General features: G+C 38.5%; 1 protein-coding gene across 4 annotated transcripts in view; it reads right to left on the reverse strand.

The window, feature by feature from the left end:
• The window catches only part of LOC111147299 (phosphodiesterase 1C), a 598,548-nt gene that overhangs the window by 28,539 nt on the left and 554,425 nt on the right, over positions 1–15,584 (reverse strand). The window contains exon 18 of one of the 4 annotated variants that reach the window (XM_022503265.1): positions 5,772–6,496. The exons of the other annotated variants lie outside the window; for them this stretch is intronic. Coding sequence (XP_022358973.1) covers positions 6,483–6,496 — 14 coding nt within the window. The 3' untranslated portion in view covers positions 5,772–6,482. Of the gene's footprint in view, positions 1–5,771; positions 6,497–15,584 lie in introns of those variants that run through there. 4 annotated transcript variants of the gene reach the window in all.

A 15,584-nucleotide genomic window follows, 5' to 3' on the forward strand; every position in this document is an offset into this window, starting at 1 on the left:
TTCATCACTAGATGATGGGGTAAATTATACATCAACAGACTGTCAGCCTCATCTGTGCAATAAAGATTTACAAGAAACACATCTTGAGTTTATTGAGAGCAGTTTAGCATTTCTGTTTTACATGAATCTTGAGGAATAATTTTTGCATTTCGAGGTGTGATGCTATGGTATTTGAATAGTTTGTTTTCATACAAACCAGCATCATAGGGAACAAAACACTCTTCTTCAGAATGGATGGCCATTCTTTTGCCCTGTGATATACAAATGCAAATTGGAACCTGCTTTTTATCTGCTAGAGAGCTATTTTACATCATGGAAGTACATCCTCTCACCACTATAAAAACAAACATAAGTACATTTTACCATCTTCCCTTTTGGAGGAGCATTCTTAGAACACATCCAGAAATCTCCTCCTTATCCCTCAAAGAAGTACTTATTTGGCATGATTTGGACTGAGCTTGGGGGTTTTGGTTCTGCTTGCCTCCCTCTTTTGAGTCTTGTTAAACATTCCCGGTATTAGTCCAGACACCTCTCACAAATCCAGCTGAACAGCAACAAAGTCTAAGGCTGAGATGAGCTTAGTTATCCATTCACACAGGGCCAGCGCCCATGCCAGGAGAGGGGCTACAGACCCCTGGTGAGCACCAGCCATTCTTGCGCTCTCTACTGAGGGAAGGTGACGGCATTACATTAGCCTCAGAGTGACTCATCTTGATTTGGGTAACTGATCTCCCATGAGGATTTTCCTTTTCCTGCTTCCTTTCTTCAATCTTTTCCCTACTCCACAGCTACCTATCTCATCCTTGGCACCTGACATTTCCTCATGTTAATTCCACTGGAAGAAGATTCTTCTCTTTCCCCCATTATTTTGTGTTTCCTTATGCTAAAATGATACCACAGGCAGAATGGCTTGCCTGGACAGAGGCGAAAGAAGGAGTTATGAAGGTAGAAAATGGGAGAAGAAAAGAAGGGAAAGGTAAAAGAAAGGTATGAAAAAGGGAGAAGACTCTTAAATTAGGTAGGGGGAGGAAGCAGGCTGTACAGTGGGCACCAGAGTCGATAAAAACCCAACTGAGCTCTACAAATGAAAATAGCAAATATTTTTTAAAAATTTTTTACAGCATATAAAATCGTATAAAAATATCAAAGCAAGAAATAAAGGAAAATGTATAGTCTACAGTTTATCTCTAGAATCAGCTACTGGACGATACCTACAGCTGTAGGTTTTTACTATAAATCTATGTATATTGGTGTGTGACTCTGTCTCTGTGCCATCATACTTATACCCACTCAAAGACAAGGACACAAGTATACAAATACCTACCCCAAGATAGATCATGACAAAGAAGCAAAGACTCTACAATAACGTGCTTCCAGGGCAATCTACTTAAAAGCCAATCCACAGCTACTGGGTTTTAATGAGCTTTATTTTAAATGAATTACCCTGCACCATAACCTGGCAGAGAAATTCTTCTGCAGGTTAAGAAGGCCGCTCCCATGAAAATATATGGGTTCAGTGATCATGGCTGAAGCCGACCAAAGGTGGGAGCCTCCATGAGGGCACCCCCTGGCCTGCTCCAGCCAGCATGCATCTCCAGAGATGCACGCTCTTCCCAAAGGAGGTTGAATAAGTGTGCCCCTAGGGTGTTGAAAGGACCCACACACCACCCGCTGCTTCTCCTGGCTCAGTGGATAGCAATCTACACTGGGTCCAAGTTCATTGAGGGAAGCCAGCCATGGCCAGTGTGGATCCACTTCTACCTGGGGAACAGGATCCAGAATAAATGTAAATTCATCTCAAGTACATCTACAATATCTTAATGAAAAATGGGAGAGGTGGGGGCAGATTAGTTAAAAGAACCAGGAAGTAATAATGTTTAAATGGATTTCCATGAATTTTTCAGTGTCGGTCTCCCACGTACCCACCCTTGTTTAATGTAAAAACAAGGTGTTCTTTCAATGAAACAATCTTTGAGGACTGCAGACTTTCCTAGAGAAGTATGCAGTCTCTTACAAATGTCGAGAACATCCAAAGGACTACTTCCCATCTTTTTCTAACCTCTCTGAACCCAAATTAACTGAAATCTGTCAAATGTTCTAGGTGGCTCTGCCACCATTCTAATCTACTCTCACTCCAATGCTCAGGGTCTTTGACAAGAGGAAGTCTTAACTGAAATCTGTTCTTGGCAGGGGTAATGTGTCCCCAGTTCTCAGAGGGATGTTTCATAGAAATATTGTGCCATTCATTACAATTTTTTTTTAAAGTTCACTTTCTAAGTGATAATGAGGCCTTTAATGCTGGAGCAATATTGATGAATTTTAAGTATTACTTTCCATTTATCCACACATAAGATCTAATATAACATCATTATTGCACCATTATGTTCTTTAATGTCCAATTTTCTGTGGTTCAGTGCTGTACCAACCATAAGATCAGCAGAGCAAAATTGGGCCATGATTCCCCACACCGCACATATAGGATCTCCTATTTGCTGCAAGACACTCCACTTTTTGGATTTTAACTATTTCAACTTGGATTACAAATAAGTTCACTGGAATTTCATATAGATCGGTGTCATCATCCCTTTTGGAAGAACAATTTCAGATAAATCCTGTTTTGTTCTGTTTTTATTTTATTTTTCTTAAATCTGAAAGCCATGGAGAAATTTTTATTTTTATTTTTTTCATAAACTTGCTCTGACAATTTTCCCCAAACCACCTGCAATTTCTATCCCTTATGATAAGCTCCTCATGTCACTAGGGTATGTCTGCATATCCTTGGAAAGTAAGCCTTTAGCGATATGCTCGGCATAAAGGAGATGTTGGGCTTTGTTGGCACTCACAGGTGGAGAGCGGAACACAGCTAGACAGTTGTGCACCCACTTCCTGAATGCTGACTGTCTCTGGGCCGTGTTCGGTGGTGGTTGGGGTGGAGGGAGCAGCACTGCTGCTCCCGTTGGGATATGTGGGGATCTCAGAATCAGAACAACGTCTCCAACTGGAATATCCTTTATTGGGGACATAATACTGCATACATAGGCTTTAATCTTAGAATCTCTCTCTCATTATGAGAAAAAGACTTACTGCTTTTTTTCTTTTGTTTTTCCCTATAGTCCACAGAGGACATTATGAAGTCATGTTTATCATGTCTCTGCTCAATGGTGAAGAATAGAATATATATTCTATCTATCTATCTATCTATTTATCTATCATGTGTCTAAAGAAAAGTGATCCATCACAAAGGGATACAAAAAGACCAGTATTCTTACTTCCAAAATATGGATTAGGATTACAAAATTGGTCTCCATCTGTTCGTCTGCCTTCTGCCTCATATCCCATCATAATGTTGCTCTTGACTTGTTCACTCTCCAAATTTACTAAAGGCATGGTTCTAAGTGGAAAATACAATACAGTGGCTTTAGTTCTGCAAATGAAATAAACAACCTTGCTAGATTCTTCTTTGGTTCTCAGATGTGTAGATACTATTTTACTGTTTAAGTGTAACAGGCCTTTAATGGGATCCTGTCAGATGTTTTCAATAGTTTTGAAAAGCTCCAAGAATGAAATGGGTAATGGAAGAAAATCCATTTAAATTTAATGGGCTAGAAATGAATCTCTTGCCTGCTGCTGTAAGTTATTAGGGCTCATAACCCAAGGAAGGTTGGCATGAATAAAAGATGGAATGAAGACCTCCCAATGGATTGGTCGTTATGTCTCAAAACTTACCACATCCACAAAACCTGGATGTGGAGCTCTTTGGTGACATAGGGTCTCCCAAACTTCAGGGTCAACTTCATTTGGAAAGTGTTGCACCCAGGGACAGGTAGAAACTGTGGTTTGTCTCTGGTGGAAATGTCCCTTTACTGCTGATCAATTCTTAATTCAGGTGTGTAAGCCCTTGCTTTCTGCCTGACAGTGTAATACTGAGTAAGATGCCAGACTCCAAAAAAGGGAATAATGTGTATCTCATATCGCTGCTCCTTTGGAAGCTGTTTCAAAAGAACAGAAAGACCACAGAAAGTGCACCAGAGCTTTGGAAATATTGTTCTTCCAGTCAATACTGACTGGGGATCATAATGTCAATGTTTTATCAACTCCAGTATTAATTAATATTACAATAATACATTGGTTTATATTTTCAAAAAGTTGATAATTTTGCAGTTTTACTCAATGCCCCTTCAAAATAATTTTTAAGGATTTAAAGATGAGTTACATGGAGTTTTGCTTCTCCACAATGAGAATTCCAAGCAGAGTTCTATACTGAATGAAATTCTCTTCCCATTCTTTTTCAGCTAATTAGTGACTTAAAGCAAATGGAAAACATTACCATGTCTTTATTGTTGCTAGAAAAAATGGCTATATTCCTGTTTCTTCTTCAGATCTTGTTTAGTCTCACTTGTTGAGTATAAAAGGGAAGTTGTAAGCTTTCTATTTTGACCAGCTGCAAAGCTCTACATACAAAAGTACAGAACAGAAATGAGGTATAAAGTTCAGGTTCCAAGATGAAAAACTGGACATGCCCTGGTTGTATTTCCTTCCTATACAAAACCATAACACCTCAAAGAGCATAGTTTGCATCCCGATATCCCATGGATGGTGTGCAGGTCCTAGGCATACTTTTTTCAACCAGCACAGTCTTTGGAGATTTCTGAACTCATTGCCAGTATTTAAATATTTGCAGAGAGTTTATATAAAATCCCAGGTATCTAGGACCACCTTTCCTACATAGCACTAATCCTGTTGCTGACTAGTAACTGCCCTGTTTCCATAAGACACACCTCAACATACAGAAAGCTCCAACTCCTCACAGTCCCTACTGCTCCTTACTGCCTCACTGGTACCAACTGCCATTGATCACAGTAACTTTGATATTACATGGCTTGCTTTACTCATTTGCTCAACCTATTAGGCACCTGGTTTGAATTTGTGACCACATTATTTATTGTGGTCACTGTTCCAAAGGCAGAGGGAACAACAGAAAAATATGTGTTATTACAAGGCAAAATGTAAATCTGACCAGAGAACTGTGTTTAAATGTCAGTACAAACTGGGCATTTGATGCAAGAGTTCTTCAGCTCTTTCTGTTGGGGAATATTTCAGTGGGGCAAGAGGCCCTGTAGACTACATACACAGTCTCCTTTCTGTCTGAAGAAATAGCAACGTTTTGCTTTAGTAATAAGAAGATTTTTTAAATGTTTGTTTTGGTGTTTTTAACGTAGAAATTAAATCTGCAATGAGGAATACACGTAAGCCTACCATCTAGCTTTCTCTCTCTCTTCCTATGATTAACCCCCACTCCATCACCAGCAGAGTCATGGGGTTTCCCCTTGGGAAGGACTCAAAGATTCCTTTGGGAACCATAACCACCTTTTAAGAATCAGTTTTATCCAAATCACACCATTTAGACTCATAAAATTACCCTTACTTAGATTCCACTGGATCCCATTTTTGACTTGAATTCAGGGGGTGAATCTTTATTCTCTTTCCATGCTACATCCACGATGCTTTCTTTTGGCTTGTGCTGTTAATTATCTTCTATGTGTTATTTTGAAAGACTCACTAAAATGAGAAGAGTTATTTGACATATCTCCCTGATACTAATTCCCTTAGCACTTCCCTGAATAGAAAGAAGAGTGATTAAGTGAAACCATAAATATCCAAAAGAAGAGGACCGGCGAGTGGTAAAAATTTCAGTAACCATTTAGTCATGGATGCTACCCAATGAAAACAATGTGTCTCCCACCTAAACAGTATGGTCATCAGCGGAAACATTCAGGTTTCTATTAATGAAAGCACAGATAAATTAAGCATTTACAAATAGAGTCCTATAGGATAATCTCTTTAAAAAAAAAAAAAAAAGAATGTCCTATATAAATGGAAAGACAAGCATAAGAACAATTTTTAAGTCTGAAAGAAAACTGGAGAAAAAGAATGTTCCAGACTCAGGAAAGAAACAACCAGAGACTGGAGTCATCATCTTAGCTGTGATGAAGTGCAGCACGGCTGTATCCACCATCAGTAGCCAGTTAAAAAAATAACAATTTAAAGGAACAGCATCGACAGTAGTAAGATGGCAATTACTGTGCATGTGGCTTTTTCAGGCCTCCCTCAGCATATCCAGGATGTCCATCCTCATCAGGCCAGACAGGCGCCTTGAAAGCCAGGGCATTATTAGCAAAGAATTCTGAGGAAGTCCCTTCACGTTTTGTTTCTGTTTGTGCAAAAAGCTCAAGTTGTTTGGTTTGCTTGGGGGAGGATTTCCCCAGAGTTCTTAGACCTCAAACCAGCTCCCAGAGAGCCATCTCTTGGAAGGAGGTGGCATGAGGGAAGGCCAAGTGTGTGTGTGTGGGGGGCTGGTTTCTGAAAGTTGGACACCTTCCCCAGATAGGGGTCTCTGTGGAAGGAGGAGAAGGAGAATGAAGAAGCTTAGCTAAAATGATGCAAGACACTGGCAGCCTCTTTTATGGTATGTGAGGTGTGTTTTACTCTTCTGAATCTGAAAAAAAGAAAAAGAAAAAGAAAAGTGTCAATGCTGCCTTTCCCCCCACCCTTCTCCACCCGCCGGGTCTGAGGAGAAAAAAATCTGAGGAACAAAAATAAGGGGGGGAGGGGAGGATCAGTTAAATATTTCCATACTAGTCATTGCTGTCTCCTTTGTAGCACCGTTTGCTCTGTTCATAAAGGGAAACTCTGTGGAGAATTTTAAACTAACTGGTTACATTCAAAATCTTAATAGTTACTTTCAACTTCATCATCAAACATTTGGTTCATGCAATATGGATACTAAAATACCTTATTTTGAACCAAGATGACAGTGCCTGCTGGATCTGGCCAATATGCCTCAGGGGTCAGTGGGATTGGAAGAAATCGGATTCATCAAATCCCAACCATTTCCATACCAGAAGCAATGTTTCTCTCTTAGAATTTTTGCACACCCGCCTACCCCTCAGAAGCTTCCCCAAGAAGATTTAAAGCAAGATGTATCCCAAGTGAAATCATTATTCAGATGGGTAAATCACCTGACTTCTCTACTGGACCCAGAGTGAGGTGGTGGAGGAGGAAGACAAGGATGGAAACAGGACTTAGTTGATGGAAATAGACAGTACTGGATTTTTTTTTTTTTTCCCCACATGGCATACTCTATCCCATGCAAGCTCACTAGGCTTGGACAGAATTTCTAAAAAGCCAGCAGACAAACAAAAAGCATATGTTATTGCTTCCCAGGAATGTTGCAGGGTCTGTAAGTTATCATGCCTTATAGTTAGAGATGATTCCCTCCTGTGCAGGGAGAGGAGTACAGTGGCTTAGATTTTAAGGATAACACCGTTTTCCTAAGGAAATGTTAGGAGTCGCTTGTGGATAAGCAACATTTCCTATTCAACTTGAAAGACTGAGATACTGTCCTAAATGAGAAGTAGTTAAAATTAGGCAGCGACCTAGTTGAGAAATAGGAGAGCCCTATCTGATCTTTTGAAATTACTATCAATTTTCAATTTTCCAGGAGTCATTGATACGATCGATCCTCCTGTTGTTCCTCTTTCTTCATTTTGGTTCCATGTATGTTTACTCTCCGTCAGCACCTTCACCCATTTGGCAGAAGTAACAGAAAAGAGAAAAACTTCTGACCAGTTTAGTCTGATACTGGCACCGGCAGTTGAGGGAAGTCATGGGTTGCCTCTCTGGAACTTGCCAGTGAGGGAAAGGGGTGAAATAAAACCTGAAATCAAGGACTAGAAATTTCCCCCTGGTTCTGATCGCCTGCACAATTTGGTCTGGGTGGCAGTTTCAAGGCAGGTCTCCTCCTGAGTGCTTTGGCCCTGCTATTACGCATTTGAGGTCATATGTAATATGCTATGTCATCATAGCACTAACTACCCTAGGAGATGTCCCCAGCCCCCCAAATATAAAATCCAATTTTATTATGATGATATAAGTCTGAGGTTGATTGTTTAATAAATGACCCATTGGTTGGAAGGATGCTAGGGAGAGCTGACAAGGACCAATGTTACACCAGTGAGCCTCAATCAGCCAACAAGGGAAGTGATTCACATCTTCTTTCATGTGAACGGTAGCCAGCTGTCCAGCCTGCGGGGTTCCAGAGATGGAAAGAAGTCCATTTAGGACCTTAATGGACCCCAAAGGCCTTTGAAAGAAGATCTTTTTCCTTTTCCAGTCATTGCTTCTGAATGAGATGGGAAGTGACCGGCTGTGGATGTCCACCCTCCCTTCTGCTGTCTTCTGGTCAAGGGATGGAGGGAAGAGGTAAATAAAGGAATCGTGTGTCTAAGCTGCACCTGTGTTCATTAAATACAACCAACAGTAAAAGCTGCTCTGTAGCTGGGTCTGGGACCTGCATGACTTCCTAGCCTTCCCAAACACAGGTTCTCCCAAAAGTAGTTTCTGTTTCTAAATCTCTTAGGGCATTTGCTGTAAGGTGTCTCCTATCACAGCTACCTACAAGATGTAGGTTCCTTGAGGGCAGGAGAAACATCACTTATCTTCCTAACTCTTTGCATATATTACAATGCCTGACACATTGCACATGCTCAACAAATTATTTTTTTTAATTGAAAGGAAGTGAATTAAATAAGTATCAGGTAGATGGGACAGATACAGAAGCATAATGACGGGTAGGAAGTCTCTCACCACCCTTTTTGAAAATCTTTTCATAGGAAACAAAATTTAAGAAGAAAATAAAAAATGTATTTATTTTATATTTTATTCAATAGTAAGGTAGGATATGTCAAAAGCATGTATTTCCTTTGGAGAATTTGCCCCACTGTAGAGACTAACACCCTGGAGAAGGGGCACCTGTCATACATGTGGCTTTGATGTGGTCTGTAAATCAGGCTTGCTCCCTACTCATTCCACAATTCCTCTGAGTGTCCTATATTTGCTCTGTTGTGGTTGGGTTTTGCGTCTTAGCTTTCAGTTTAAACTAAAATTGGACAAGCATTTTAAGCTAAAATTGGGTAAGACCACAAAGCATTAGGAAAATAGGTTCCTGAAGACAAGTAAGTGGCCACTCTGTATTTAACTGAGATAAAGAATTATTTTTTTGTTCTAGGGTCTCTGAATTTCATTGATTGTAAATCTACATTGGCTTTTTGGAGGCCACAAAAAGCAGTTAAACTCAGCCACCTATTTATGATCTATAAGCAGAAATGGAAAATATCTTCACCTAACTTGGGATACTGCGAGAAAATATTTAAGGGAGTGCCATCCACCGACCCACCCCGCCCCTTGACCAAAGACTTCTTGCATCTCTCAAAGGGGCAGCCATGGAGGATTCAGAAATCCTGAGGCACAGGCTGTATGAATTCACAGAACCGTATTTACTACAACGAAATGCACAACAAAAAATGTTTCAGCAACTTCATTTGGAGAATAAAGGAGGTGGAAATTGACAACAGTGTGGCCTTGTTTATTCCACTCTTCCCACGCTACTCCTCCTACAGGTAAGTGGAGATGCTGTCTGAAACCATTCGGTTTAAAGATAATTGTTTTAAGAAGAGGCTTAAATTTCAATTTAACGTGATTTGACTCTTAAAATGTGTTTATCTGTCATAATGTTTATTCCTAGATCATCTACGAATCTGGCACCAGGCTTGAAAAACAACTGTAAACACTTTTCTTTTTCATTTTTCTTGGTTTTGATTTTTTACAGCCTGATTCAACTATCATCCAAGCTCAAAGAAATAAGCTGACTTGGCTGAGAACAGAGCTGGGATTCAAACCAGATTTTCGAGTTCCAGAAACTCTACCATAGCTGCCTCCTTATGGAGTCAACTTTCTATGAAAATAACAAAATACAGTAAGCAATGGAAAGGAAGAATAAATGTGGCAAAATCAAACCCAATTTTAGATGTCTAGTAGAATTTCTGTGGGTTCTGGTTTCGTTTGGTTTTTTAATAATGAGGAAATGCTAAAAACAAACAAATGTTATTTTAGATATAGCTGTTAGAATTTATCCAGAGATTTCACTGTTTTAGGTCTTAAGTGCTATTTTAAATGGTTATCCCTAAATATCCAAAAACATACACTGCCTGCTTTCTCCCTGCCCCAAATGATAACGGATATGATTACAGTATGATTGTTTTAAGTTAATTTCACCGCATGTAATACTAATGCTACAGCCCTGCTAAGATAGATGGGTGGATGGATGGATGGATGGATTAACAGATGGACAGACTAAGTAAGTAAATTTACGGGAATATTAACTTCCCGAAACCTTGCCTATGCCAACACGATGAGATCTTAAAATTTACCCATTTGATCCAAATTCACAGAATAAGAACAGAACAAAAGATGGCAGTTTTTAGCTCCAACCCTCGCCCAATTTTTTCTTTTCTTTTGATCCATGGCATCTGTGCTATCACTGCGAATAATGATGGTATTAAAGTTTTAATCTCTAACTTTTCTGCCTTCTCTTTCCCTTTACACAGCATGGTTTTTCCAAACTAAAATTCTGTGAATAACTCTCCCTCTCTGCCCCACACTGCCCAAGGTGTTTTACTGTTGTTTGTCTCTTATTAAGAAATTAGTACTTTAATGCCTAAGGAAACAATGAAAACATTTGACTCTGTAAGTGCTCCCAGGCCTGCCCCACTCTTGAGAGGTAAGTAAACAGCAGGCAGCAGCAGCCCATACCACTCCTTGGTGCCGGTGAGACAACCTAGAATTGTCTGCATATGAAAGTTTTTATTTCTGACCAGTCTTTGAATCTGCTGTTTTTGAAGCCAACAAGAAGCCAGAGACCACAGAGACCAAGGAAGTCCTTCAGAGAAAGTGAGGCTAGAATTTTAGACCTGAAACATTATGACTGCTCTTCATGTTTTCTCAATTTTATTAGTTCAGGAAAAGCAATGTAAGATTCAAAGTAAGTGAAAGAAGAAAGAAATATTTTTTTCTCAAGTTTTCACTGTGGCTCCAGAGTAGAAAATAAAAATAGCATGTATGATAGAGGGCTAATATTTATGAAATACAGATGTCACTTGAAGATTGTGGTGCCCTTCTGTGGAGAATGCTAAGAATAAACACAAAGAGGAAGCTTCGATACTTGCTTGATACTGCATTTTTAACGGTTCTCCTAGTGTGTGGGTGTCTAGAAAAGAAATGGCGTTAACAATGTAGACAGTGCTAGCTCCTGAAATTGGCACATATTTATTGCAAAGGCAGCTGTTATTTTAATGAATTTTTTTATAATGTTAATAGAGTTTCTTTTGACAAATGCATTGTTACTTGTCTTCCTCCCACTCCCTGTGTAGAATCTGACAAAATCTAAATTTTTAGGGGGAAAATAGATAAATATTTATTTCATGAATACTAAGAAGTTATTTTTAATCCTGAACATCAGTGTTGAGGGGGAAAAAAATCACATTTTCCACAGTTCCAAAATTATAATCCTTTCTGTCAGACTGGGTTCCTTTAAAAATACAATGGTACATTAAGAGTGTAACGAAATGTCTAGAAGATAAAGTGAAACAACGAAAGCTTATATACCAGTAATTTCAAGGGAAAAGTTGTTTAAAAAGATTAATTTTGTCATTACCAAAGTGTACCTAATATACTTTTATTTGACATTTCTACTATGTAGTTATTTGGTAAGAGACTGGAATCTAAATGGCAATGTAAAAAGCATGAATTGTCTTCAGAAGTTTTCTTTGGTATAACACAATTTAATTATTTTAAACCCACCAATCCTACATTGTATTATATAGATTATATCACCTATATATGCAATATACATACACATGTATATACTATATATATTTTAGTTACTGTTTCAATACTACAAATGTGAATTCCAAAAGCACAAAAGTGGACAGGAGGATGATGGTAGTAACATGCCACCTGTTCCTTTATAATCCATCATGAGGATACCTATTATACCCCCTCCTTGAGAAGCACAAAGATATTCACTAAACCTGGAAGTTTATATTGGTTTGAAATGCATGTTTGTAACCAAAAGAGCTAACTGTTCTGATTCACTGTGACTCACCGATACTAGAACCATGTGTAAGTAATAGCCTTTATACTTCCAAGCTCTCAAGAGTATAAGTCGGTAGTAAAAAGAGCAGGAACATTATTTAGCTCACCCCATTTGACCACGTCCTATCCACATATCATGGAATGGTTACTAATCTTCCTCCAAATCCATCCAAAAAACAACTGTGTTGGGTTTCAGTGTTGCTGAACTCACAATAACTCTTATTGGGTCAACCTACAGCACAGCTTCTGAAAATAACTAGAAAATAACACTTAAGTATATCAATCAAAATGTTTTGCAACAAAACCCTTTAAAATCTAATTAGTGAGGTTTTGTCAGATACATGAGAATAACAGGCAGCTAAGAAATAATTTTGCAATCCTCTCCTGCATTTATCAAACTTTTTGTAGTTTTCCTTCGACAGGGATATGGGAGTACATGGTTTAGACCCTTGGGTTATCTTACTACTTGAGAAAATAAGGATGTAAAATGTTTTGAAAAACAAATATCTCACAGCTTTTCTTGCTAAACCATATCATTTCTTCACTGTTGATGCTCCATATGTTAGTACATACACATATATTTGTTAAGTAAATAGGTCACAGGAGTTTTCATGAACAAATGGTTAAGGGAAATGGGGTATTAATCAGAACATGTGTTGTTATGATGACTTATCTTAACCAGGACTCAGGGGACTCCAGATGTTTGGTCCCTGTACACTCATAGAAAATAACTCATAAAGATGCTAGATTCTCATGCTGAAGGAAAATTCTTCATTAAAGAAATAGGCAGCTTTTTGTCAATACATAAAGGACTACAGTGCAATATCTTCCCAGAACTAAGAAAAAAACCGTTATCCTCTGAGAAGGAAACAAATAAAATACCCAAAAGATGGGATTAGCTATTTATAAAAACTACCTCAAGACAGCAGAGGTTGACTTCAGTGGCATGATCAATAGTGAGGTGTATTGCAAATCATTCATTGCTAAAAGCAGTTAAATAGTAAAGTTTTATAGGTTCCGTACTTAAAGTAAATTAGGAAGGACTTAAGGTTATTGTTACAGTAGTACTGCCTTGGATGTGAGAGGAAAGGACAGGGTAACAACTAGTGTTATCAGAACTGCTCACCACCCTTGGCTCTTTTTACTTATCACGGTTCATAATCTGATCGTACCTGTGGAGATTTATAAATGTCATGAAAATCTGGTGGCCTATGGTGGGGAATCAAAAACAATGCCTTAAAAACAAAGAGGTTTCTTCAAGATTAAGGTCCAGAAATGCAATCACAAAGAACTAAAAGTAAACAAGAATGATCATCTACTCCAAGATATCAACCTATCTGATGGCTGAATTTGTGGTCAAAAAGGAGACTAGAAAGAGAGGTGCCAAGGAGGAGTGCCTCTTTCACTGTCAGAATATAGGGCATGCAAGATGGCTGCCATACTATTTTTCTTGGCAAGTCTATCCTAATGGTGGAGACAGATGTATCAAGATATTCTACCTTGAAGTTACACTTCATCAACTAACTCTCCTTACATTCTCAGCTTGTGAAGCAACTTTCTGATATGATTTGAGTTCCCAGGTAGGTTTTCCTTCAGCAGAAAGAAACCACTGACTAGCCGGTTGACAGGAGTATTCCAGTACATATTGCACATCAGTAAATTAGCAGTCAAAACCATACATTGGTTAGGAGTATTGGTGTTAGTGTCAACAGATCTTTTGCAGCATAACCAACTCTTCATTTACTGTCAATATGAAACTCCTTTTCCATTGTGTGGAGCCCTTCTTGCTAATCAGCTGTTCTCCTTTACAACATCATGCATAGTGTAGGCTTCCAAATGAAGGGATTGATGTTTTGTTTTGTTTTTTTTTTCCAGATAAGATAATTCTTACATACACAACAAAATGAATGAAAATCCACAAAGTGGGCTTCATGTCACAAATCCTATGTCAAGAATTTTCAAGATTCCATTACCTCTTCTATTACTAAATTGTCTTATGTGTACCTTACGTAAAACAAATTGGGACAGAAGTCTCAACTAAGATGGCCATTAAGACACTGCCCCCTAAGACTTGTAACCCATTAAGATTCTGAATAAAATCATATTGACAGCTGCTTAGAAACAAATCAATCTGTCAAAACTTGAAGAAAATATTAAATAAATATAAATGCCTATAAAGTTCCCCGTGGCTAGGTAAGATGTATGGGATTGATTTAAATACGAGTATACTAAAGGTGGGCAAAAGCGTTCAATTGCTTCTATAGCTCTGCATGGACCAAGGCACAGACAGCATCAGCTGCAAGTGATACTAAGAAGCCCTGTGGGAAGAAACAGCATTGATTGGAACAATGAGGAAATAAAAGGAGGCATGGACTTACAAGCTATGGTTTTGATAGATCTGAAATAGGGCAGTTCTTTATTCTGGTATATAAAGACAGCCTAACAACTACTGTCCTGAGTAGTGTGGGAAAAAAGTACTTGGAAGAATGAATGAGGTGAGCATGATTCCCTGAGAAGAGAATACTGGGGTACAAGTATTTATACAGACATGAAAACTGATGATGGTCTCAACAAAGGCATGCCTCCTGAATAATGATCTATGTGCCAGTGTGTTTTTTGCTTCTCAAATCTCTGAACATGAACTAAGTCAGACACTATCTTTGCTGTAAAGACAGACATGCGTCTCAGTTCTTCACACAGGCACCTGCTTTTGGACTGTTTCCTCCCTGGATTTGCAGAGAAGGGCACACCTCCAGGCCTGGGCAGGCCCTATCTATCTCTCACTACCAACTCCACTGCAAAGCAAGTCATGACACTCCACCCTTAAGGCAACTAATGAAATATTTTCAAAAAATAAGAACACCAAGTACAACTCAAGTGTAAAATATCCTTCCACTGCTTTTATAAACTGGCACATCTATTATAACAGAACCAAAGGCATCTAACAGAGTCAGAGTCATCCATTCCATTTATTTACCCACTTTCAAGCTACTCTGGTAGGATCATCTAGTTAGAAAACAGGAAAAACACAATCATTCTTTGGTTGACTCTTGTGAGCCCTGCAGTAAGTCAAGGTCATGAGATACCAGTCTTGTGAAGAATCACATCACAAGCAAATTCGTGAATGTATACTACAAGACTTTTAATTTCAAGTAGTTGTTCTACAGGAACTAACAAGAATATTGGCTCAATTGCCTTTCATGTTTCCTGTATTGAGAGCCTAAAGACAAGACAAGGAGCAACTTAAGAAATACACAGAAAGAGTGGCTATAAGGAAATGAGCTGACAAAGTTGTGTCCTTACAGGCAAAGGGAAGTTGAGAACTAAGAAATTATTAGGTGAATATAATATACAAGTGTAAAATCATCTCCCCACGTATAAGTTTTGTTTTCTCTCATTATGGTGTTTAATTTGGCTTTTAATTTGCATTTCCTACTGATATCTATGATCTCCTTAATGTACCTATTTGCTAGCTGTACATCTCTGTGAAATGTTTAAATCTTTTGCATATCTTTAATGAAGTTGTTTATTTTCTTATTATTGAACATTGAAGTTTCTTTATATATTTTGGATATAACTCTTTTAAAACATAT

Source organism: Enhydra lutris, unplaced genomic scaffold, assembly GCF_002288905.1.
Source record: "Enhydra lutris kenyoni isolate GAN:26980312 unplaced genomic scaffold, ASM228890v2 scaffoldscaffold16, whole genome shotgun sequence".
Lineage (NCBI taxonomy): Eukaryota > Metazoa > Chordata > Mammalia > Carnivora > Mustelidae > Enhydra > Enhydra lutris.